General features: G+C 36.1%; 4 protein-coding genes across 10 annotated transcripts; all 4 read left to right on the top strand.

Annotated features, from left to right (window-relative positions):
• The first annotated feature begins 848 nt into the window (after positions 1-848).
• On the top strand, positions 849-4,109 carry LOC147840065 (uncharacterized). The gene is made up of 3 exons (XM_087291218.1): positions 849-975; positions 1,427-1,589; positions 3,046-4,109. The coding sequence occupies exon 3, from the start codon at positions 3,052-3,054 to the stop codon at positions 3,844-3,846; it is 795 nt and encodes a 264-aa protein (XP_087147344.1). The 5' UTR covers positions 849-975; positions 1,427-1,589; positions 3,046-3,051; the 3' UTR covers positions 3,847-4,109.
• A 798-nt stretch (positions 4,110-4,907) lies between these two features.
• Positions 4,908-13,532, top strand: LOC147840064 (uncharacterized). Of its 5 annotated transcripts, none has more exons than XR_015513923.1 (4): positions 4,908-5,034; positions 5,202-5,525; positions 12,543-12,726; positions 12,812-13,532. XR_015513923.1 is itself a non-coding variant. In XM_087291214.1 (4 exons), the coding sequence occupies exons 1-4, from the start codon at positions 4,980-4,982 to the stop codon at positions 12,954-12,956; spliced, it is 1,128 nt and encodes a 375-aa protein (XP_087147340.1). In that variant the 5' UTR covers positions 4,908-4,979; the 3' UTR covers positions 12,957-13,532. The 5 variants fall into 5 exon arrangements, 4 of the variants coding, with proteins under 4 accessions (XP_087147340.1, XP_087147339.1, XP_087147338.1 ...); XM_087291214.1 differs by adding an exon at position 6,700 and having other exon boundaries at positions 5,202-5,943; positions 12,627-13,532; XM_087291213.1 differs by lacking the exon at positions 12,543-12,726 and having other exon boundaries at positions 5,202-5,682; positions 12,786-13,532.
• Positions 13,533-15,071: 1,539 nt separating this feature from the next.
• On the top strand, positions 15,072-17,304 carry LOC147840063 (uncharacterized). 2 transcript variants are annotated; one of them, XM_087291194.1, is made up of 3 exons: positions 15,072-15,201; positions 15,591-16,287; positions 16,367-17,304. In XM_087291194.1, exons 1-3 carry the CDS (start codon positions 15,147-15,149, stop codon positions 16,392-16,394), a joined length of 780 nt encoding a protein of 259 aa, XP_087147320.1. In that variant the 5' UTR covers positions 15,072-15,146; the 3' UTR covers positions 16,395-17,304. The 2 variants fall into 2 exon arrangements, with proteins under 2 accessions (XP_087147320.1, XP_087147319.1); XM_087291193.1 differs by having other exon boundaries at positions 15,591-17,304.
• A 3,722-nt stretch (positions 17,305-21,026) lies between these two features.
• LOC147840062 (uncharacterized) lies at positions 21,027-23,221 on the top strand. 2 transcript variants are annotated; one of them, XM_087291172.1, is made up of 2 exons: positions 21,027-21,153; positions 21,694-23,221. In XM_087291172.1, the coding sequence occupies exon 2, from the start codon at positions 21,773-21,775 to the stop codon at positions 22,646-22,648; it is 876 nt and encodes a 291-aa protein (XP_087147298.1). In that variant the 5' UTR covers positions 21,027-21,153; positions 21,694-21,772; the 3' UTR covers positions 22,649-23,221. The 2 variants fall into 2 exon arrangements, with proteins under 2 accessions (XP_087147298.1, XP_087147297.1); XM_087291171.1 differs by having other exon boundaries at positions 21,606-23,221.

Below are 23,221 nucleotides of genomic sequence, written 5' to 3'. Positions count from 1 at the left end.
TGCTATATTAAAATGAACGTAGTAATGCAGTTTCTCCTGTTCTGAGATTTATTATTTCAAACTAGGCACAAAAACAGCCTCATTCCTTAATAGTCGATATTCAGTCAGTTCAGCTTAAAGCAGAAGCTGCTCTTTTGCAATCTCCCTGTTGACCTGTGGTTCTCTTTGAATCTGTGTGTTAAATAATAATAATATATATTATATATATATAGTTATAAACAGTTTCTCATCAGGAACGAGTGTTTCATGTCTGAATATGAGAATACACAGGTGTGAGAGTGGGGAAAGTCTGTCCAGTTGTATTATATATATATATATATATATATATATATATATATATATATATATATATATATATATATATATATATATATATATACATATATATATATATATATATAATAAAATGCTGATAATAGAGAATAGTAGGCAAAACATGTTTTATATATATATACATTCTATCGCGGAAGAAAGTAGTTCCTCGTACAAAAGGGTTTTTGAGACTCTCCATGTTTGATTTTGTTTTTATATACACAATTATGTTGTCAAACTGTTGTATAAACGCAATATTACACGAGTAGCAGTGCGATATGGCTGTATATGGGCACTGGTTGAGACACTAAGGCACTCCGTCTGTGGCCTCCTGTCAATGCACGCCTCCCACCAGTGCCGATATACAGCTTTATTGCACTGCTACTCGTGTGATGTTGCTCATATATATATATATAAAAGAGATAGGAAAATGACTGAAGAATTTCTACTATTGGCTGATCTGCTCCTCCCCTGTAGTGAAGCTCCTCCCCCTCATCAGTTCAGCTATAAATACTAGAATATTCCCATCAGTCCACAAGTGAAGACGAGCTTCAGACCAACAGGAGGAAGTGAAATCTGCAGAGAGTTTACTGAAGGACGGAGAGAACATGAGTGATCCAAAACCCTGCAGAATTAAACTGGAAGAGACTGAAGAACAAACAGGTTGGTGTTTATTGCTGATTCTTCATTATTCAGGCTAAAGAACTTTAGAGAAGAGTTTATGTAAACTAGGAAATAATTTTTTTTTAAAAACAGAAAAATAAATTAGCTTTATTAGCAGTGTAAAATATAGAGACTGTATCTTTTGCCATTTGTAAAAGATTAATTTAACATTTACGATCATAAGACCAAACTAAGTATTAACCGAGGAGATTTGTTTTGTTCAGATTATTAAATTTCTAAATAAAAGTAATAAAATCCTAATTTTTAATATGTTGCAAAAATTGTCCCAATGTCCTGATACTGACATTGGGAAGGATTTAAAACGCTGCACACCACTGAAAGTTTGTGATTCTTCTGTAATTTGAGTCATTTTAATTTTTCATAATTTTCTTCTGTGTTCTTTGTTTACTTGCTAATTTATTCATTTATTTATTTTTTACAATTTTTTTAGACCTTAAAGAGAATGAGAAAAGGGAAGAGCAGACACTTGTAAAGGCGGGGAAAACATCTCATTTACTGACTGAAGGTTTTTTATCAAGGAAAAGTGGAGACCGAAATGATTTTACCTGCAGTCAGTGTGGAAAGAGTTTCAGAGCCAAACGAAGTCTTAAAGAGCCCATATTATACATGAAATAAGGTCATATCTTGGTTGTAAGGGTCTCCAACAACAGTCTAATATGCATGCAAGGTCAAAAAACACTTTCATGGTCTTATAATCTGCATTTATTTTTATCTAATTATCCCAGCGACTCCTGTATGAATCGTCCAGTGATTCATTTGTTCCCAAACCCCTCCTTAGCGCGGAGCTAATCTGCGCTGATTGGACCGATGACAGTCTGTCGTGATTGGTCGACTGCCTTCAGTCAGAGAGGGAAATGGCCAATAGCTAATCAGCAATTTAAAAAGTAATCACAGTTCATACACGCTCGATAGTGTAGGCGTGGACTTTAGCTGCCACACTATGGCGAGTGGATAGTGCCACGGATAACCGAACGAAGGAGACAGTCGTGTACTCGCCATACCACACACACACACAAAAACACACACACACCTCCGGATGACAACGCTCCCGCTTCAGCCCGCACCCGCCAGGTTTTAGCCTGAGAACCCGCTCCGTTTTCTGCCCGCCGCGCCCGGTCCCGCTAGAGCGGAGAACACAACCAAATATCACCCAGTATACAGTCCAGACAGCCAAGCTGTCTGTACACACACAGCACAAAGTACACAAAGCTCGTTCGTTCGTTCGCTCTCTCTCTCGCTCTCTCTCTCTCTCTCTCTCCCCGCGCCAGATTTCTGCGGCGCGGGAATAAATTTCCGAATAAATCGCGGGAGCAGAACTCTAGCATGGAGCTCCATAAACAAACAGCACGCGTCGCGTTTTTAACGTGACTTTGCACGCGATAAGATAATATATCCAGTTAACCTGATACAGTACACGCGGTTACAAGTAACAAATCAAAACTAAATACATTTGCAAGCTAGAGTAAACGAGGCAACAACTTTAACCGCACGTACTTACACTTGATAAATGTAGGAAGAAACCCATCCTGACGTCCATCAGTTACTCTTTACTGATCCTTCCTTTAACAAACTTAGATGAAGTATTCTTTGTAGCATGTAGCTTCCAGAAGTTTCCAACTGCTTGGTTATAATGCTGATGTTTCATCTTTGGGTAGAGACTCAATATATCCATCTGCAGTGTGACTTCAATCGACCGGCATGTTTGTGTGCGTGTGTTTGTGGGTGTGCGTGTGTTTGTGGGTGTGTGTGTGTGTGTGTCTGGGTTACTGCGTCAGAGGGCGGGGCCTCAGGTTTGAAATCTCCCGGGTTTGCGCGTGCACGTGAAAAACTTTGTTTCGTTCGTACGTCATGGCGAAACACCTAATGAGTCGGTATCAAGGCGACTCGTTTGAAGCACTATGATTCGACTCTTTTATAGATGAATCAACAGTTTTAAACACTGTATTCTTACAGATTTAAGCCTTAGCTGGATACTTCACTTCACTTAGAGCTGTGTTACACACTACATGGAGGGGAATTTTCAAAAACCCATAATATGGGCTCTTTAAGATTCACATGATGATCCACACTGGAGAGAAGCCATTTACCTGTACTCAATGTGGGAAGAGTTTCAGACAATTATCAAGCCTTAATCTACACATGATGATTCACACTGGAGAGAAAACACACAAATGTGATCAATGCGGCAAAACATTTTTGAGGGCTACAGAGCTGAAGAACCATCTTAGAGTTCACACAAAGGAGAAACCGTATTCCTGTTCTGAGTGTGGAAAGAGTTTTAAATGGCAGTCAAGTTTAAGAACACATCAGAAGATCCACACTGGTGTGAAAGAGTATCTGTGCTTTGAGTGTGAGAAGACTTTCATTACAGCTGGAGAATTGAAACTGCATCAGATGAATCACACTGGAGAGAAACCTTACAAGTGTTCACACTGCAATAAGAGATTCAGTCTGCCAGCAAACCTGAAAACACATGAGAGGATTCACACTGGAGAGAAACCGTATGAGTGTTCACACTGCGACAAGAGATTCAGTCAGACAGGACACCTGAAAACACATGAGAAGATTCACACTGGAGAGAAACCGTACAAGTGTTCACACTGCAATAAGAGATTCAGTCTGCCAGCAAACCTGAAAACACATGAGAGGATTCACACTGGACAGAAACCGTATAAGTGTTCACACTGCGACAAGAGATTCAGTCAGTCAGGAGACATGAAAAGACATGAGAGGATTCACACTGGAGAGAAACTGTACACATGTGTACACATTTGTCTGAAGAGTTTCACACGGTTGATTACTCTTAAGAAACACATGAAAATCCACACTGGAGAAAAGCAGCACACTTGACATCAATGCAGCAAAACGGTTTCTCATCAGGAACGAGTGTTTCATGTGTGAATATGAGAAAATACAGGTGTGAGTGGGGAAAGTCTGTCCAGTTGTTTGTGGATTTTCTCTTATCAGTGATTTGTTTACTCAAGATTCAAGATTCTCTCCTGTTTTACTACATTTATTGTGTTCGACAGAAAAACCGAATGGTGTATTTTAATGATTTCAGTATTAAAGGTCAGTATTGATAGACTAACACTTTAATAAATGTTATAACCATGGCTTGTTTAATGGCTGTTAATAGTCTGAGGCTCATCACTATAATCAGAGCTGCTGAAATCCTCAATAGTTCATGTCAATAGTGTCTGTTTTCACCTCCTTCATTATGCTGATGTCTTCACATGTGTAAATTCCCCAATTAAGCTCATTTTGAGTCAACAGACTCCATTACACAACACAATCACCTATTGAAACCAGTGTTGGTGTCATGAATGTGGTACTTAAAAACAGATTGATTTATATTGGTAAGTAGAAATGTTTGAATGTCATTGTGTGATTTTCTATTTTCAGTATATTGAGAAATCATACAGTTAAATATGAAACAATACAATTTATCAGATCATCTACAGTAACAGTGTGAGGCTGAAGTAAACAATAATATGAACATCGTGAACACATTAAAGGTGTTTATTTGCTGAAATTTATATTGAAATCAGTTTTATTTGTATTGTGCAAAGTGTCTTTGTAAGGCTTTTCTGCATGTTTGAATGCTGTAATGTTTCAATAATTTTCCATTATAAATGTGTCAAGGTCACACGATGACCATCAGGAAGCACACAGAGTCTCATTTCTCACAGTACACGTTCTCTGTTCCCCTGAGTTCTCCAAAAGTGTAATTCATTCAGTGATATAAAATATTTATTTTTACATATGAGAGGCTATATTTTCAGTTTAGGCTTGTTTTGCGCTAGTTTAATTGGCCGTTGGGTGACTTTTGTTGTGAAAACCTGGCAACTCTGGTAAAGCTCCTCCCCCTCATCAGTTCAGCTATAAATACTGGAATATTCCCATCAGTCCACAAGTGAAGACGAGCTTCAGACCATCAGGAAGAAGAGAAATCTGCAAAGAGTTTATTGAAGGACAGAGAGAACATGAGTGATCCAGAAACCTGCAGAATTAAACAGGAAGAGACTGAAGAGCAAACAGGTTGGTGATTATTCCTGATTTTCCATTTATTTGAGTTTTTTTTATTCTAACAACAAAAAAAATCTGAACGCTTAATGAGTTTTAATTAAAGTGAGTTTGCCTATGTTTTCAGTCTACTTTCACATTTTGCTCAGATTTTTTACTTAATTTTTTGTTATTCTTCTCAGACCTTAAAGAGAATGAAGAGAACAAAGGTGATAAACGTTTTGGAGACGAGAAGTACTTTACCTGCAGTCAGTGTGGAAAGAGTTTACGAAGCAAAAACAGTCTTAAGATTCACATGAGGATCCACACTGGAGAGAAACCATTTACCTGTACTCAATGTGGGAAGAGTTTCAGAGATTTATCAGACCTCAATAAACACATGATGATTCACACTGGAGAGAAAACTCACAAATGTGATCAATGCGGCAAAACATTTTACAGGACTACAGAGCTGAAGATCCATCTTAGAGTTCACACAAAGGAGAAACCGTATTCCTGTTCTGAGTGTGGAAAGAGTTTTACACGACGGTCAAATTTAATACAACATCAGAAGATCCACACTGGTGTTAGAGAGTATCTGTGCTTTGAGTGTGAGAAGACTTTTATTACAGAAGCAGGATTGAAACGGCACCAGAGGACTCACACTGGAGTGAAACCTTACATGTGTTCACACTGCGACAAGAGTTTCAGTCTGTTAGAACCTTTGAAAAGACATGAGAGGATTCACACCGGAGAGAAACCGTATACATGTTCACACTGCGACAAGAGATTCAGTCAGACAGGACACCTGAAAACACATGTGAGGATTCACACTGGAGAGAAACCGTACAAGTGTTCACAATGTGACAAGAGATTCACTCAGCCAGAAAACCTGAAAACACACAAGAGGATTCACACTGGAGAGAAACCGTACGCATGTGATCAGTGTCTGAAGAGTTTCTCACAGTTGATTACTCTTAAGAAACACATGAAAATCCACACTGGAGAAAAGCAGCACACTTGACAGCAATGCAGCAAAACAGTTTCTCATCTGGAACGAGTCTTTAATGTATGAACTTCAGAAAATACAGGTGTGAGCTGGGTTGGGTAACTGGTATCTATGTAACTGATGTGCACCGGGTTGAATCAGCAAATGAATTTCAGTGCCACTGGTGCTGCGACAAGGACGTAAGAAGCATCAAACGGTACATAAAAGACACACATAGTTGTGTCACACCATCTCTAAACATTTAAACAACTTTGAGGTATTCAGATACTCTTGGTGATGTAAGCGGTTTGTTTCTGTTGCTTAAGGAACGTATGAACGTAGGCAAATTGATCAAATTAGCTAAAACTAAACATTCTGAAGTATGACCATATTTTACAAACAAGGATTCTGACTAACCGACGTTAAGCAGATACTTTTCAAAAGTTTCATTTAAGGGAAGAAACACGGCAAACTTAATGAAACATTTGAGAGCGCATGATCAACTAAGGAGTCACAATTGAATCAATCAAGGCAGAGGGACGTCCTGTCTTTGACAGCTTGCTACATCATCTGCCACTTTCACTGAGTATGTTTACATGGACACCAATACTCTGATTTTGATATATCTATCAAGTAAACAGCGATTTTTGATTACCTTAAAGGATCACAGACACCTGCGTAACGAAATGCAGAGGTTTTTACTTTCCATTCAGCGTGCAATATCAAATTCCATCAAAATAAAACTCTTCCACCAGCACCGGTATCAAAATAGCCCGAATTGATTCTCAACCCTAGGTGTGAGAGAGTGAGTGTGGAAAGTCTGTCCATTTGTTTTGTGTATTTTGTTTCATCAATAAATTTTCTTTACTCTGAAGTTCAAGATTCTCTCCTGTTTTATACATTTGTTTTGTATATTTTAATAATGTCAGCTGGGGGACAGATATTACATGGCACCATTTTTAAATTAACTTTTATTGCCTCTCTCTAGCTTTTAGTCTCAGATTTACTTTATTATTTATGTATTTTTCAATTCTTGTCCTCAAACTGTTCTTCTATTTGGTCTCACAGAAAACGGCCAGCCAGTGTTCACCTTTACAATTATATTCAAAATAGGACAAGTTTTAAGAGAACTTTTAAAAGCATGAATATTTTACTATCAGCTGTCTGTCTATGGAGATATTTATGTGTGATCAAGATAACTGCATCCAGCTTTCATGGTGATCTACTTGCTTCTAAATTAATCTTAGACACCACATGTTTTCATCAAATATGTGTCAAAACCATTTAAGGGCAAATAATCATTTTAAAATAGTTATTAACTCTGTTTGAGTTAGCAACAGTAACCAAGGGGGGTGGGGCTTATTGATCGGCCAGTACCGGTATTGCTAAACTAATAATGAATGTAGTAATTGAAAACAGATTAATTAAATTTTATATTCCCAAGTAACAACATTTGACCGTTGATTATATTTTCTGTGTACATAAAAAAACCAAACCATGTTAAATATCAAACAATACCATTATCAGAACATCTACAGTATTCTCAGTGTGTGCAGCAAGCTTCAAACACCATTAAATCAGTATAAAACAACCAGCATAGTTATAAATGTAGGATTATGTCTTCGCATATGTTTTATCATTTAGCAATTGATTGTATTGTACTGTTTAATCTTTGCTGTAATTATTTTCTAACCTGTAGACTTGAAATAAAGTTTGGATGAAAGAGTGAAACTCGGTTGTCTTTATTTTTTAAGCGGGCAGATCAGTGGACACTTCTGAATGGCTTGTTTAATGGCCGTTAATAGTCTGAGGCTCATCACTATAATCAGAGCTGCTGAAATCCTCAATAGTTCATGTCAATAGTGTCTGTTTTCACCTCCTTCATTATGCTGATGTCTTCACATGTGTAAATTCCCCAATTAAGCTCATTTTGAGTCAACAGACTCCATTAAACAACACAATCACCTATTGAAACCAGTGTTGGTGTCATGAATGTGGTACTTAAAAACAGATTAATTTATATTGGCAAGTAGAAATGTTTGACCGTCATTTTGTGATTTTCTTTTTTATTGTGAAATAATGCCGTTAAATGTGAAACAATACTATTTATCATAACATCTACAGTATTAGTATCTGCAGCAAGCTTCCAGCACCATTAAAGCGTTATAAAATAATCAGCATAGCTCTAAACAGTTTTCTTTTGTCTTAGCATGAATTATATAGCAGTATATTTCATTTTACTGTTTAAACTTTGCTGTCAAAATCAGTGGACATTTCTGAATGGCTGGTTTAATGGATGTTAATAGTCTGAGGCTCTGAACATTAACCTCTTAAGACCCAACTTGTTTTTTTTTACATGCATTTTTTTATTTCTCTTTGCTATTTGGGCTTATTGGAAGCTAAATGGAATAAAAATGTCCTCTTTTGATATGAGGTACTTTTAGAGAAAAAATATGTCTATATATGTGGACTCGTGATCCCAATTTACATGAAACACTTTTTTCCTGATTGTTTTTAATGCATATATGACAGAATTTTTTTTATTGCTTAGACCAGGGGTGTCAAACATACGGCCTGCTGGCTTAAGCTTGTGGTCCTCAGCGATCCTACAGGTGGGCCACGAGAAAATTAAAGTTAACTCTTAATTTAATAGTATAATTTTTGGATTTCATTATTTATATGCTATATTAAAATGAACGTAGTAATGCAGTTTCTCCAGTTCTGAGATTTATTATTTCAAACTAGGCACAAAAACAGCCTCATTCCTTAATAGTTGATATTCAGTCAGTTCAGCTTAAAGCAGAAGCTGCTCTTTTGCAATCTCCCTGTTGACCTGTGGTTCTCTTTGAATCTGTAGGTTAAATAATAATAATATATATATATATATATATATATATATATATATATATATATTTATATATATATATATATATATATATATATATATATATATATATATATATATTAGGGATGAGTGGAGCAGCCGGTATTTGTATTTGTTGAGGGGGGAAAGTATTTGTATTTGTATTTGTTGAGGGGGGAAAGTATTTGTATTTGTATTTGTTGAGGGGGGAAAGTATTTGTATTTGTATTCGAGTAAAATTCAAAATGGCGCAAAAATATATATTTTTTCTATTACACTTCTAATTTACGTTATAGTGAAAGTATTGTTTAATTATACCCATTATATAAATTATAGACATGCAATAATGGTTGTTGTTTTTGAACATGTGACAAGAAATGTCATTGAAAAGAAAATAACATAGAAGCCATTATCTCACCCATGGTTAAACCAACAACTAATAAAATACCATTGTGAATATTATGAACCCCACCACCACCGTTCTTGACACTGAATAGACAGAATAAAAACAAATAATACTTCAAAAAAACTGTTCTTCTTCTGAAAGAACTTCTTTCCAATGGACAGAATTCCAAAAACTAAAATTAACTAAATAAATCTAAATAAAACCCTGCCTGGGAGATCTGGCAGAACAAAAGTATTCTATAATATACTAAAAGATACAGCCCTGCTATTGTCATCTGCCTGCCACAAAACAGACACAAAGTTTTTTTTTTTTTTATGTTTGAAACTGACTTGCTGGGGCAGAATGTGGCTGTGTTGATGGTTTGGTGCTTGTGGAGGATTTAGCAGAACATAGCTGTGCTGATTGAGGGGATTGATGCTTGTGGGGGTCACAGACAGTATCAGGAGAGGATGCTTTTAGTGCATGTGATAATACATTACATAGAAGGTTGCGCAGTGGCACAGTGAGTACCACTGTCGGCTCACAGCAAGAAGGTTGCTGGTTCGAGCCCTGACTGGGTTCTCCCCATGTTGGCGTGGGTTTCCTCCGGGTGCTCCGGTTTCCCCCACAGTCCAAACACATGCAATACAGGTGAATTGGGTAAGCTAAATTGTCCCTATATTGTATGTGTGTGAAAGAGAGTGTATGGATGTTTCCCAGTGCTGGGTAGCAGCTGGAAGGGCAGCCACTGCGTAAAACATATGCTGGTTAAATTGGTGGTTCATTCCACTGTGGCAACCCCAGATTCATAAAGGGACTTAGCCGAAAAGAAATGAATGATTATGCATAGAAGATGTTAACAGATGTTTAATATCTCTGCCTCTGCTGATTTCACTTTTGCACACATTATACAGTATCAGTTTGTTTTATCTGCAGCTCCACTCACTGTAAAATTCTTCCACAAAGAACATGAAGTTTTTTTTTGTTTTTTTTTTTGACTGGTGGAGGACCAAGAAATGGCTCAGCAGCAGTCTCACTCTTTTTCTATTCGGGTGCCCAAATGTATTTGAGGAGTTTCAAGTTAATAAAAAGTGACGGGAAGCTTTGCTAAGGTTAACTAGCCTATAGCATATATCTTGCTGTCTGCAAAAGACAGTAATGTAGACGTACCATATAACTCCCATAGGTGCATACTGTTCGACACAACTGCACAAGCATCGTTTTAACCTTTATAAACAAACGTTAACGTTACTCTGTCAAAAGTCTATTGTCTAAATTACCGCGCTAACAGAGCTAACGTTGCGTAAACAGAGAGCACCCGATTGCAAACTTCAAAAATGCAGCGTAATGGAATATCAAACTCCGCTACAAGTTTATAAACTGCATCTGGAACCCAATTAAGGTACAAAAATCTATTTATCAAAAATAGTGATGCAATGAAGTATTTTTTTCGCTCAGCCGAGCCTTCTCTGTCTGCTGCTGTGGACAAACTTGTGCGAGACAGCTTTTACCTCCGCCCCGCCCTCCGACGTAGCGTCTCTCTCTCTCTCTCTCTCTCTCACTCACGCGGGCATGCACTGTGGTCCCATGAGGAAACGCTGCTTTTTGATATAGTGTTTTTCTTGCTCCCGAATACAAATAATTTTTCAAGTATTTGTTCGAAATAAGTATTCGTAAAATCACGCTATTCGTGCCTTTCCGAATACCGTATTCTGGTTCTGCTCCACCCTTAATATATATATATATATATATATATATATATATATATATATATATATATATATATATATATAAATATATATATGTATATATATATATATATATATATATATATATATATATATATATATATATATATATGTGTGTGTGTATATAATAATATGTAATTAAAATAAAATGCTGATAATGGAGAATAGTAGGCAAAACATGTTTTATATATATTCTAACGCGGAAGAAAGTAGTTCCTCGTACAAAAGGGTTTTTGAGACTCTCCTTATTTGATTTTGTTTTTATATACACAATTATGTTGTCAAACTGTTGTATAAATGCAATATTACTCGAGTAGCAGTGCGATATGGCTGTATATGAGCATTGGTTGGGACACTAAGGCATTCCGTCTGTGGTCTCCTGCCAATGCACGCCTCCCACCAGTGCCGATATACAGCTATATTGCACTGCTACTCGTGTGATATTGCTCATATATATATATATAAAAGAGATAGGAAAATGACTGGAGAATTTCTACTATTGGCCGGTCTGCTCCTCCCCTGTAGTGAAGCTCCTCCCCCTCATCAGTTCAGCTATAAATACTGGAATATTCCCATCAGACCACAAGTGAAGACGAGCTTCAGACCATCAGGAGGAAGTGAAATCTGCAGAGAGTTTACTGAAGGACGGAGAGAACATGAGTGATCCAGAACCCTGCAGAATTAAACTGGAAGAGACTGAAGAACAAACAGGTTGGTGTTTATTGCTGATTCTTCATTATTCAGGCTAAAGAACAACAAGGATTAAAAACCTTAATCAGTTTATTTGTTTATGTGCACTAGGAAATGTTTTTTTTTTTTAAATAGAAAAATAAATTAGCTTTATTAGCAGTGTAAAATATAGAGACTGTATCTTTTGCCATTTGTAAAAGATTAATTTAACATTTACGATCATAAGACCAAACTAAGTATTAACCGAGGAGATTTGTTTTGTTCAGATTATAAAATTTCTAAAAAAAAGTAATAAAATCCTAATTTTTAATATGTTGCAAAAATTGTCCCAATGTCCTGATACTGACATTGGGAAGGATTTAAAACGCTGCACACCACTGAAAGTTTGTGATTCTTCAGTAATTTGAGTCATTTTACTTTTTCATAATTTTTTTCTTTGTTCTTTGTTTACTTGCTAATTTATTCATTTATTTATTTTTTACAATTTTTTTAGACCTTAAAGAGAATGAGAAGAGGGAAGAGCAGACACTTGTAAAGGCAAGGAAAACATCTCATTTACTGACTGAAGGTTTTTTATCAAGGAAAAGTGGAGACCGAAATGATTTTACCTGCAGTCAGTGTGGAAAGAGTTTCAGAGCCAAACGAAGTCTTAAGATTCACATGATGATCCACACTGGAGAGAAGCCATTTACCTGTACTCAATGTGGGAAGAGTTTCAGAGTTTTATCAAACCATAATAAACACAAGCTGATCCACACTGGAGAGAAAACACACAAATGTGATCAATGCGGCAAAACATTTTTGAGGGCTTCAGAGCTGAAGAACCATCTTAGAGTTCACACAAAGGAGAAACCTTATTCCTGTTCTGAGTGTGGAAAGAGTTTTACACGGATAACAAATTTAAGAACACATCAGAAGATCCACACTGGTGTGAAAGAGTATATGTGCTTTGAGTGTGAGAAGACTTTCATTACAGCTGGAGAATTGAAACGGCATCAGAGGATTCACACTGGAGAGAAACCTTACAAGTGTTCACACTGCGACAAGAGATTCAGTGTGTCAGGAGGCATGAAAAGACATGAGATGATTCACACTGGAGAGAAACCGTATGAGTGTTCACACTGCGACAAGAGATTCAGTCAGCCAGAAAACCTGAAAACACATGAGAGGATTCACACTGGAGAGAAACCGTACACATGTGATCAGTGTCTGAAGAGTTTCTCACAGTTGATTACTCTTAAGAAACACATGAAAATCCACACTGGAGAAAAGCAGCACACTTGACATCAATGCAGCAAAACAGTTTCTCATCAGGAACGAGTGTTTCATGTGTGAATATGAGAAAATACAGGTGTGAGTGGGGAAAGTCTGTCCAGTTGTTTGTGGATTTTCTCTTATCAGTGATTTGTTTACTCTGAGGTTCAAGATTCTCTCCTGTTTTACTACATTTATTGTGTTCGACAGAAAAACCGAATGGTGTATTTTAATGATTTCAGTATTAAAGGTCAGTATTGATAGACTAACACTTTAATAAATATTATAATTGAAAACATGAATTTAAATTTATATTCCCAAGTAGAAATGTGTGTTTATTTAGTTCTCTGTATATTAATAAATCAAACCCTGTTAAATATAAAACAATACAATTTATCAGCACATCTACAGTATTCTCTGTGTGTGCAGCATGATTCCAGCACCATTAAAGCATTATAAAACAACCAGCATAGTTTTAAATGTAGGATTATTCGTCTTCGCATATGTTTTATCATTTAGCAATAGATTGTATTGTACTGTTTAATCTTTGCTGTAATTATTTTCTAACCTGTAGACTTGAAATAAAGTTTGGATGAAAGAGTGAAACTCGGTTGTCTTTATTTTTTAAGCGGGCAGATCAGTGGACACTTCTGAATGGCTTGTTTAATGGCCGTTAATAGTCTGAGGCTCATCACTATAATCAGAGCTGCTGAAATCCTCAATAGTTCATGTCAATAGTGTCTGTTTTCACCTCCTTCATTATGCTGATGTCTTCACATGTGTAAATTCCCCAATTAAGCTCATTTTGAGTCAACAGACTTCATTAAACAACACAATCACCTATTGAAACCAGTGTTGGTGTCATGAATGTGGTACTTAAAAACTGTTTGACCGTCATTGTGTGATTTTCTATTTTCAGTATATTGAGAAATCATACAGTTAAATATGAAACAATACAATTTATCAGATCATCTACAGTAACAGTGTGAGGCTGAAGTAAACAATAATATGAACATCGTGAACATATTAAAGGTGTTTATTTGCTGAAATTCATGTTGAAATCTGCTTTGTTTGTATTGTGCAAAGTGTCTTTGTAAGGCTTTTCTGCATGTTTTAATGCTGTAATGTTCCAATAATTTTCCATTATAAATGTGTCAAGGTCACACGATGACCATCAGGAAGCACACAGCGTCTCATTTCTCACAGGACACGTTCTCTGTTCCTCTGAGTTCGTCTTCTGAGGTAACGGAATTTGATCAACCTTCTTGAGGACATCCTTCACATGCAATCATTCATGCAAAGACAAAGAATCTGCTGTCATCAGTTTGAACCAAAGAAAGATATGCTGGCATATTTACTATCATCATGGCAAAGATAACAGAAATCAGTTATTAAAAATGAGTTATTAAAACTATTATGTTTAGAAATGTGTTGAATAAATCTGCTCTCCGTTAAACAGAAATTGAGAAAATAAATAAACAGCAGCTAATAATTCAGGGGGCTATTCATTCTGATTTCAACTGTATATACGTGCATAAAAACAAAACTGTGGTACATAGAAATTTAAATGTATATAGAAATTGTGTCATAAACATATATTTTATATTTATATATAATCATTTCCTCAAATATATTTTTCTTATAGAGGAGTAAGAGTTTCTTTTTACTTTCTTTCTTATAGAAATTTGCAAAAGTGCAGATAGCGGCCTCTAGTGGATTTGTCATCGCAAGCTGCAAGGAAATGTCACTGGAGCAGCGTATTTCTGGATTCACAAAAATGTAGCTCTGGGCACATATCACCAATGAACCTGTGTTAACAGCATTAATTTCATTATTCTGTGATGAACCATGATTCCCAGATAACACAATAAACTAGTTTACCACAGGTTGGTTTTTGTTTCCAGTTGGTGTTTCTCATTTTTGCTTTAAAACAGATTTTAGTATATTAACAGTATATTAGTATAAAACACTTTGATTATCATTTATAAATAATGAGGAATATAAATGAACAGAGAATGTGTTAATTAGAGGAAAAGAAAATGACTGAAGAATTTCTACTATTGGCTGATCTGCTCCTCCCCAGTAGTGAAGCTCCTCCCCCTCATCATTTCAGCTATAAATACTGGAACATTCCCATCAGTCCACAAGTGAAGACGAGCTTCAGACCATCAGGAGGAAGAGAAATCTGAAAGGCCGAGTTTAGTGAAGGAAAGAGAGAACATGAGTGATCCTGAACCTTTCAGATTTAAACTGGAAGAGACTGAAGAACAAACAGGTTGGTGTTTATTGCTGATTCTTCATTATTTAGGCTAAAGACAATAAGGATTAAAAAACTTTAATCAGTTTATTTGTTTATGTGCACTAGGAAATGTGTTGTTTAAAAGACAAAAAATAAATTCACTTCATTAGCAGTGTAAAATACAGAGACTGTATCTCTTTTGTCATGTGTAAAAGGTTTATTAAACATTTACTATCACAAGATCAAACTAAATATTACCAGAGGAGATTTGTTTTGTTCAGATTATTAAATTTGTAAATAAAATAATACATTTTTATATTTAATATGTTGCAAACCTGATATTACCATTGAGAAGGTTTGTGTGTCTTCAGTGTTTTGAGTCTCTTTGTTTTTTTACTTGCTAATTTATTCATATTTTATTTTAGACCTTAAAGAAAATGAGAAGAGGGAAGAGCAGACACTCGTAAAAGCTGGGAAAACATCTCATTTACTGACTGGAGGTATTTTTTCAATGGAAAGTGGAGACCGAAATGATTTTACCTGCAGTCAGTGTGGAAAGAGTTTGAGAGGCAAACAGAGTCTTAAGATTCACATGAGGATCCACACTGGAGAGAAACCATTTACCTGTACTCAATGTGGGAAGAGTTTCAGAGATTTATCAAACCTTAATAAACACATGCTGATTCACACTGGAGAGAAAACTCACAAATGTGATCAATGCGGCAAAACATTTTATTGGGCTTCAGAGCTGAAGATCCATCTTAGAGTTCACACAAAAGAGAAACCGTATTCCTGTTCTGAGTGTGGAAAGAGTTTTACACGGATAACAAATTTAAAAACCCATCAGAAGATCCACACTGGTGTGAAAGAGTATCTGTGCTTTGAGTGTGAGAAGACTTTTATTACAGCTGGAGAATTGAAACTGCATCAGATGAATCACACTGGAGAGAAACCATACAAGTGTTCACACTGCAATAAGAGATTCAGTCACACAGGACACCTGAAAACACATGAGAGGATTCACACTGGAGAGAAACCTTACAGGTGTTCACACTGCAATAAGAGATTCAGTCAGACAGGACACCTGAAAACACATGAGAGGATTCACACTGGAGAGAAACCGTATAAGTGTTCACACTGCGACAAGAGATTCAGTGTGTCAGGAGACATGAAAACACATGAGAGGATTCACACTGGAGAGAAACCGTACACATGTGATCAGTGTCTGAAGAGTTTCTCACAGTTGATTACTCTTAAGAAACACATGAAAATCCACACCGGAGAAAAGCAGCACACTTGACATCAATGCAGCAAAACAGTTTCTCATCTGGAACGAGTCTTTAATGTATGAACTTCAGAAAATACAGGTGTGAGCTGGGTTGGGTAACTGGTATCTATGTAACTGATGTGCACCGGGTTGAATCAGCAAATGAATTTCGGTGCCACTGGTGCTGCGACAAGGACGTAAGAAGCATCAAAGGGTACATAAAAGACACACAAAGTTGTGTCACACCATCTCTAAACATTTAAACAACTTTGAGGTATTCAGATACTCTTGGTGATGTAAGCGGTTTGTTTCTGTTGCTTAAGGAACGTATGAACGTAGGCAAATTGATCAAATTAGCTAAAACTAAACATTCTGAAGTATGACCATATTTTACAAACAAGGATTCTGACACACCAACGTTAAGCAGATACTTTTCAAAAGTTTCATTTAAGGAAAGAAACACGGCAAACTTAATGAAACATTTGAGAGCGCATGATCAACTAAGGAGTCACAATTGAATCAATCAAGGCAGAGGGACGTCCTGTCTTTGACAGCTTGCTACATCATCTGCCACTTTCACTGAGTATGTTTACATGGACACCAATACTCTGATTTTGATATATCTATCATGTAAACAGCCATTTTTGATTACCTTAAAGGACCACAGACACCTGAGTCACGAAATGCAGAGGTTTTTACTTTCCATTCAGCGTGCAGTATCAAATTCCATCAAAATGAAACTCTTCCACCAGCACCGGTATCAAAATAACCCAAAAACGATTCTCAACCCTAGGTGTGAGAGAGTGAGTGTGGAAAGTCTGTCCATTTGTTTTGTGTATTTTGTTTCATCAATAAATTTTCTTTACTCTGAAGTTCAAGATTCTCTCCTGTTTTATACATTTGTTTTGTATATTTTAATAATGTCAGCTGGGGGACAGATATTACATGGCACCATTTTTTTAATTAACTTGTATTGCCTCTCTCTAGCTTTTAGTCTCAGATTTACTTTATTATTTATGTATTTTTCAATTCTTGTCCTCAAACTGTTCTTCTATTTGGTCTCACAGAAAACGGCCAGCCAGTGTTCACCTTTACAATTATATTCAAAATAGGACAAGTTTTTAGGAGAATTTTTAAAAGCATGAATATTTTACTATCAGCTGTCTGTCTATGGAGATGTTTATGTGTGATCAAGATAACTGCATCCAGCTTTCATGGTGATCTACTTGCTTCTAAATTAATCTTAGACACCACATGTTTTCATCAAATATGTGTCAAAACCATTTAAGGGCAAATAATCATTTTAAAATAGTTATTAACTCTGTTTGAGTTAGCAACAGTAACCAAGGGGGGTGGGGCTTATTGATCGGCCAGTACCGGTATTGCTAAACTAATAATGAATGTAGTAATTGAAAACAGATTAATTAAATTTTATATTCCCAAGTAACAACATTTGACCGTTGATTATATTTTCTGTGTACATAAAAAAACCAAACCATGTTAAATATAAAACAATACCATTATCAGAACATCTACAGTATTCTCAGTGTGTGCAGCAAGCTTCAAACACCATTAAATCAGTATAAAACAACCAGCATAGTTATAAATGTAGGATTATGTCTTTGCATATGTTTTATCATTTAGCAATAGATTGTATTGTACTGTTTAATCTTTGCTGTAATTATTTTCTAACCTGTAGACTTGAAATAAAGTTTGGATGAAAGAGTGAAACTCGGTTGTCTTTATTTTTTAAGCGGGCAGATCAGTGGACACTTCTGAATGGCTTGTTTAATGGCTGTTAATAGTCTGAGGCTCATCACTATAATCAGAGCTGCTGAAATCCTCAATAGTTCATGTCAATAGTGTCTGTTTTCACCTCCTTCTATATGCTGATGTCTTCACATGTGTAAATTCCCCAATTAAGCTCATTTTGAGTCAACAAACTTCATTAAACAACACAATCACCTATTGAAACCAGTGTTGGTGTCATGAATGTGGTACTTAAAAACAGATTAATTTATATTGGCAAGTAGAAATGTTTGACCGTCATTTTGTGATTTTCTTTTTTATTGTGAAATAATGCCGTTAAATGTGAAACAATACTATTTATCAGAACATCTACAGTATTAGTATCTGCAGCAAGCTTCCAGCACCATTAAAGCGTTATAAAATATTCAGCATAGCTATAAACAGTTTTTTTGTCTTAGCATGAATTATATAGCAGTATATTTCATTTTACTGTTTAAACTTTGCTGTCAAAATCAGTGGACATTTCTGAATGGCTGGTTTAATGGATGTTAATAGTCTGAGGCTCTGAACATTAACCTCTTAAGGCCCAACTTGTTTTTTTTACATGCATTTTTTTATTTCTCTTTGCTATTTGGGCTTATTGGAAGCTAAATAGAATTAAAATGTCCTCTTTTGATATGAGGTACTTTTAGAGAAAAAATATGTCTATATATGTGGACTCGTGATCCCAATTTACATGAAACACTTTTTCCTGATTGTTTTTAATGCATATATGACAGAATTTTTTTTATTGCTTAGACCAGGGGTGTCAAACATACGGCCTGCTGGCTTAAGCTTGTGGTCCTCAGCGATCCTACAGGTGGGCCACGAGAAAATTAAAGTTAACTCTTAATTTAATAGTATAATTTTTGGATTTCATTATTTATATGCTATATTAAAATGAACGTAGTAATGCAGTTTCTCCAGTTCTGAGATTTATTATTTCAAACTAGGCACAAAAACAGCCTCATTCCTTAATAGTTGATATTCAGTCAGTTCAGCTTAAAGCAGAAGCTGCTCTTTTGCAATCTCCCTGTTGACCTGTGGTTCTCTTTGAATCTGTGTGTTAAATAATAATAATATATATTATATATATATAGTTATAAACAGTTTCTCATCAGGAACGAGTGTTTCATGTCTGAATATGAGAAAATACAGGTGTGAGAGTGGGGAAAGTCTGTTGAAGAAGATTTCTATTCTCTCACTGTAAAGTATTTTCTAAGTGCAAAGCAGTTAATTTTCTCTTCACAAAACGTATGTAGTGTTTGCAGCAAACATGCCAGCGTGTGTTAAAAATACTGTGTAAGATGAGTATGCCTGCACAGGAGCAACACTAGAAGGCTGAGTGACTGATTGTGTAGAATAACTGAATATGTAAAGCACTGATCATATATGTTAAATACTTCTATGAAGCTGTATGTGTCAGAAGTTAGAATGAGTAACATATTATCAAGTGATTATGCTTTCATGACAATGTATGTAAACACTTAATCCTTTTGCATAAGTTGCATCTATGGAGAGAGAACTTTGGTGTCAAAACAGTTGCTGACACAGACCTGTAACATCTCTGTTGACATGAGCTAGTGGGCTGAGAGCCAAGAATAGCAGGACCCCTTAGACTAGAAAACCTATTCAAAAATGGTCAAAAGTTAAAAAGAGACACATAGGGGTGTGTCAAAAACATAAATAAAGGAGAAGGAGCAGGAGAGACTTTAGAAGGTGTCCAGGAGAGACTTCAGAATGCTCTGGGGTCTGCTCTGCTCTTTCTCGGCTTTATTATGGAGAATAAAGTCTATTTTCTGATATTCAAAACCTCCGGTCTGATAATTTGTAATTGATGAGACGTCAAAATTTACGACACTGTCCAGTTGTATTATATATATATATATATATATATATATTGTAGCGAGGCAGAGGGAAAACAGCGGCACAACAGGATGAGTTCACAGACAAGTCCCCGGAGGGTGCTTTATTTACAAAAGTGAAGGTGTTGTAAAAGGTGCTCTTCTTTAGGGTGAGGTGCTCTGGGAAGTAGGTGAAGGACAGTGAGTAGTCGGGTGAAGGATCGTCACGAGCTGGAGTCCGCTATGGAGAGACAGAGAGACAAGCATTAGCACAGGGAGTCATAGAAAGAATGAAGCTCATCTTCTCCTGGCGTAGGTTGGGCTTATATGTCTCTCCGCTTGATGTCCTCCAGCTGTGTGCGATCCTGCTTGATGAAGGTCCAGCTGGGTGAAATTAGCGACCAGGGCGATGTGGCATATAATCGCTCGCTACAATATATATATATATATATATATATATATATATATATATATATATATATATATATATATATATATATAATAAAATGCTGATAATAGAGAATAGTAGGCAAAACATGTTTTATATATATATATATATATATACACACATTCTATCGCGGAAGAAAGTAGTTCCTCGTACAAAAGGGTTTTTGAGACTCTCCATGTTTGATTTTGTTTTTATATACACAATTATGTTGTCAAACTGTTGTATAAATGCAATATTACTCGAGTAGCAGTGCGATATGGCTGTATATGGGCACTGGTTGGGACACTAAGGCACTCCGTCTGTGGCCTCCTGCCAATGCACGCCTCCCACCAGTGCCGATATACAGCTATATTGCACTGCTACTCGTGTGATATTGCTCATATATATATATATAAAAGAGATAGGAAAATGACTGAAGAATTTCTACTATTGGCCGGTCTGCTCCTCCCCTGTAGTGAAGCTCCTCCCCCTCATCAGTTCAGCTATAAATACTGGAATATTCCCATCAGACCACAAGTGAAGACGAGCTTCAGACCATCAGGAGGAAGTGAAATCTGCAAAGAGTTTACTGAAGGACGGAGAGAACATGAGTGATCCAGAACCCTGCAGAATTAAACTGGAAGAGACTGAAGAACAAACAGGTTGGTGTTTATTGCTGATTCTTCATTATTCAGGCTAAAGAACTTTAGAGAAGAGTTTATGTAAACTAGGAAATAATTTTTTTTTAAAAAACAGAAAAATAAATTAGCTTTATTAGCAGTGTAAAATATAGAGACTGTATCTTTTGCCATTTGTAAAAGATTAATTTAACATTTACGATCATAAGACCAAACTAAGTATTAACCGAGGAGATTTGTTTTGTTCAGATTATTAAATTTCTAAATAAAAGTAATAAAATCGTAATTTTTAATATGTTGCAATAATTGTCCCAATGTCCTGATACAGACATTGGGAAGGATTTAAAACGCTGCACACCACTGAAAGTTTGTGATTCTTCTGTAATTTGAGTCATTTTAATTTTTCATAATTTTCTTCTGTGTTCTTTGTTTACTTGCTAATTTATTCATTTATTTATTTTTTAAAATTTTTTTAGACCTTAAAGAGAATGAGAAAAGGGAAGAGCAGACACTTGTAAAGGCGAGGAAAACATCTCATTTACTGACTGAAGGTTTTTCATCAAGGAAAAGTGGAGACCGAAATGATTTTACCTGCAGTCAGTGTGGAAAGAGTTTCAGAGCCAAACAAAGTCTTAAGATTCACATGAGCATCCACACTGGAGAGAAGCCATTTACCTGTACTCAATGTGGGAAGAGTTTCAGACAATTATCAAGCCTTAATCTACACATGATGATTCACACTGGAGAGAAAACACACAAATGTGATCAATGCGGCAAAACATTTTTAAGGGCTTCAGAGCTGAAGAACCATCTTAGAGTTCACACAAAGGAGAAACCGTATTCCTGTTCTGAGTGTGGAAAGAGTTTTAAATGGCAGTCAAGTTTAAGAAAACATCAGAAGATCCACACTGGTGTGAAAGAGTATCTGTGCTTTGAGTGTGAGAAAACTTTCATTACAGCTGGAGAATTGAAACTGCATCAGATGAATCACACTGGAGAGAAACCTTACAAGTGTTCACACTGCAATAAGAGATTCAGTCAGACAGCAAACCTGAAAACACATGAGAGGATTCACACTGGAGAGAAACCGTATGAGTGTTCACACTGCGACAAGAGATTCAGTCAGAAAGGACACCTGAAAACACATGAGAAGATTCACACTGGAGAGAAACCGTACAAGTGTTCACACTGCGGCAAGAGATTCAGAAAGACAGGACACCTGAAAACACATGAGAACATTCACACTGGAGAGAAACCGTACAAGTGTTCACACTGCAATAAGAGATTCAGTCTGCCAGCAAACCTGAAAACACATGAGAGGATTCACACTGGAGAGAAACCGTATGAGTGTTCACACTGCGACAAGAGATTCAGTCAGCCAGCAAACCTGAAAACACATGAGAGGATTCACACTGGAGAGAAACCGTACACATGTGATCAGTGTCTGAAGAGTTTCACACGGTTGATTACTCTTAAGAAACACATGAAAATCCACACTGGAGAAAAGCAGCACACTTGACATCAATGCAGCAAAACAGTTTCTCATCAGGAACGAGTGTTTCATGTGTCAATATGAGAAAATACAGGTGTGAGTGGGGAAAGTCTGTCCAGTTGTTTGTGGATTTTCTCTTATCAGTGATTTGTTTACTCTGAGATTCAAGATTCTCTCCTGTTTTACTACATTTATTGTGTTCGACAGAAAAACCGAATGGTGTATTTTAATGATTTCAGTATTAAAGGTCAGTATTGATAGACTAACACTTTAATAAATGTTATAATTGAAAACATGAGTTTAAATTCATATTCCCAAGTAGAAATGTGTGTTTATTTAGTTCTCTGTATAATAAAAAATCAAACCATGTTAAATATAAAACAATATAATTTATCAGCAAATCTACAGTATTCTCTGTGTGTGCAGCATGATTCCAGCACCATTAAAGCATTATAAAACAACCAGCATAGTTATAAATGTAGGATTATTTGTCTTATATGTTTTATCATTTAGCAATAGATTGTATTGTACTGTTTAATCTTTGCTGTAATTATTTTCTAACCTGTAGACTTGAAATAAAGTTTGGATGAAAGAGTGAAA

Source organism: Danio rerio, chromosome 17 (genome assembly GCF_052040795.2).
Source record: "Danio rerio strain M-AB ecotype USA chromosome 17, GRCz13ab, whole genome shotgun sequence".
Taxonomy (NCBI): Eukaryota; Metazoa; Chordata; class Actinopteri; order Cypriniformes; family Danionidae; genus Danio; species Danio rerio.
The sequence above is the reverse complement of the archived record's forward strand: the minus strand, read 5'-3'. Positions and strand labels throughout refer to the sequence as shown.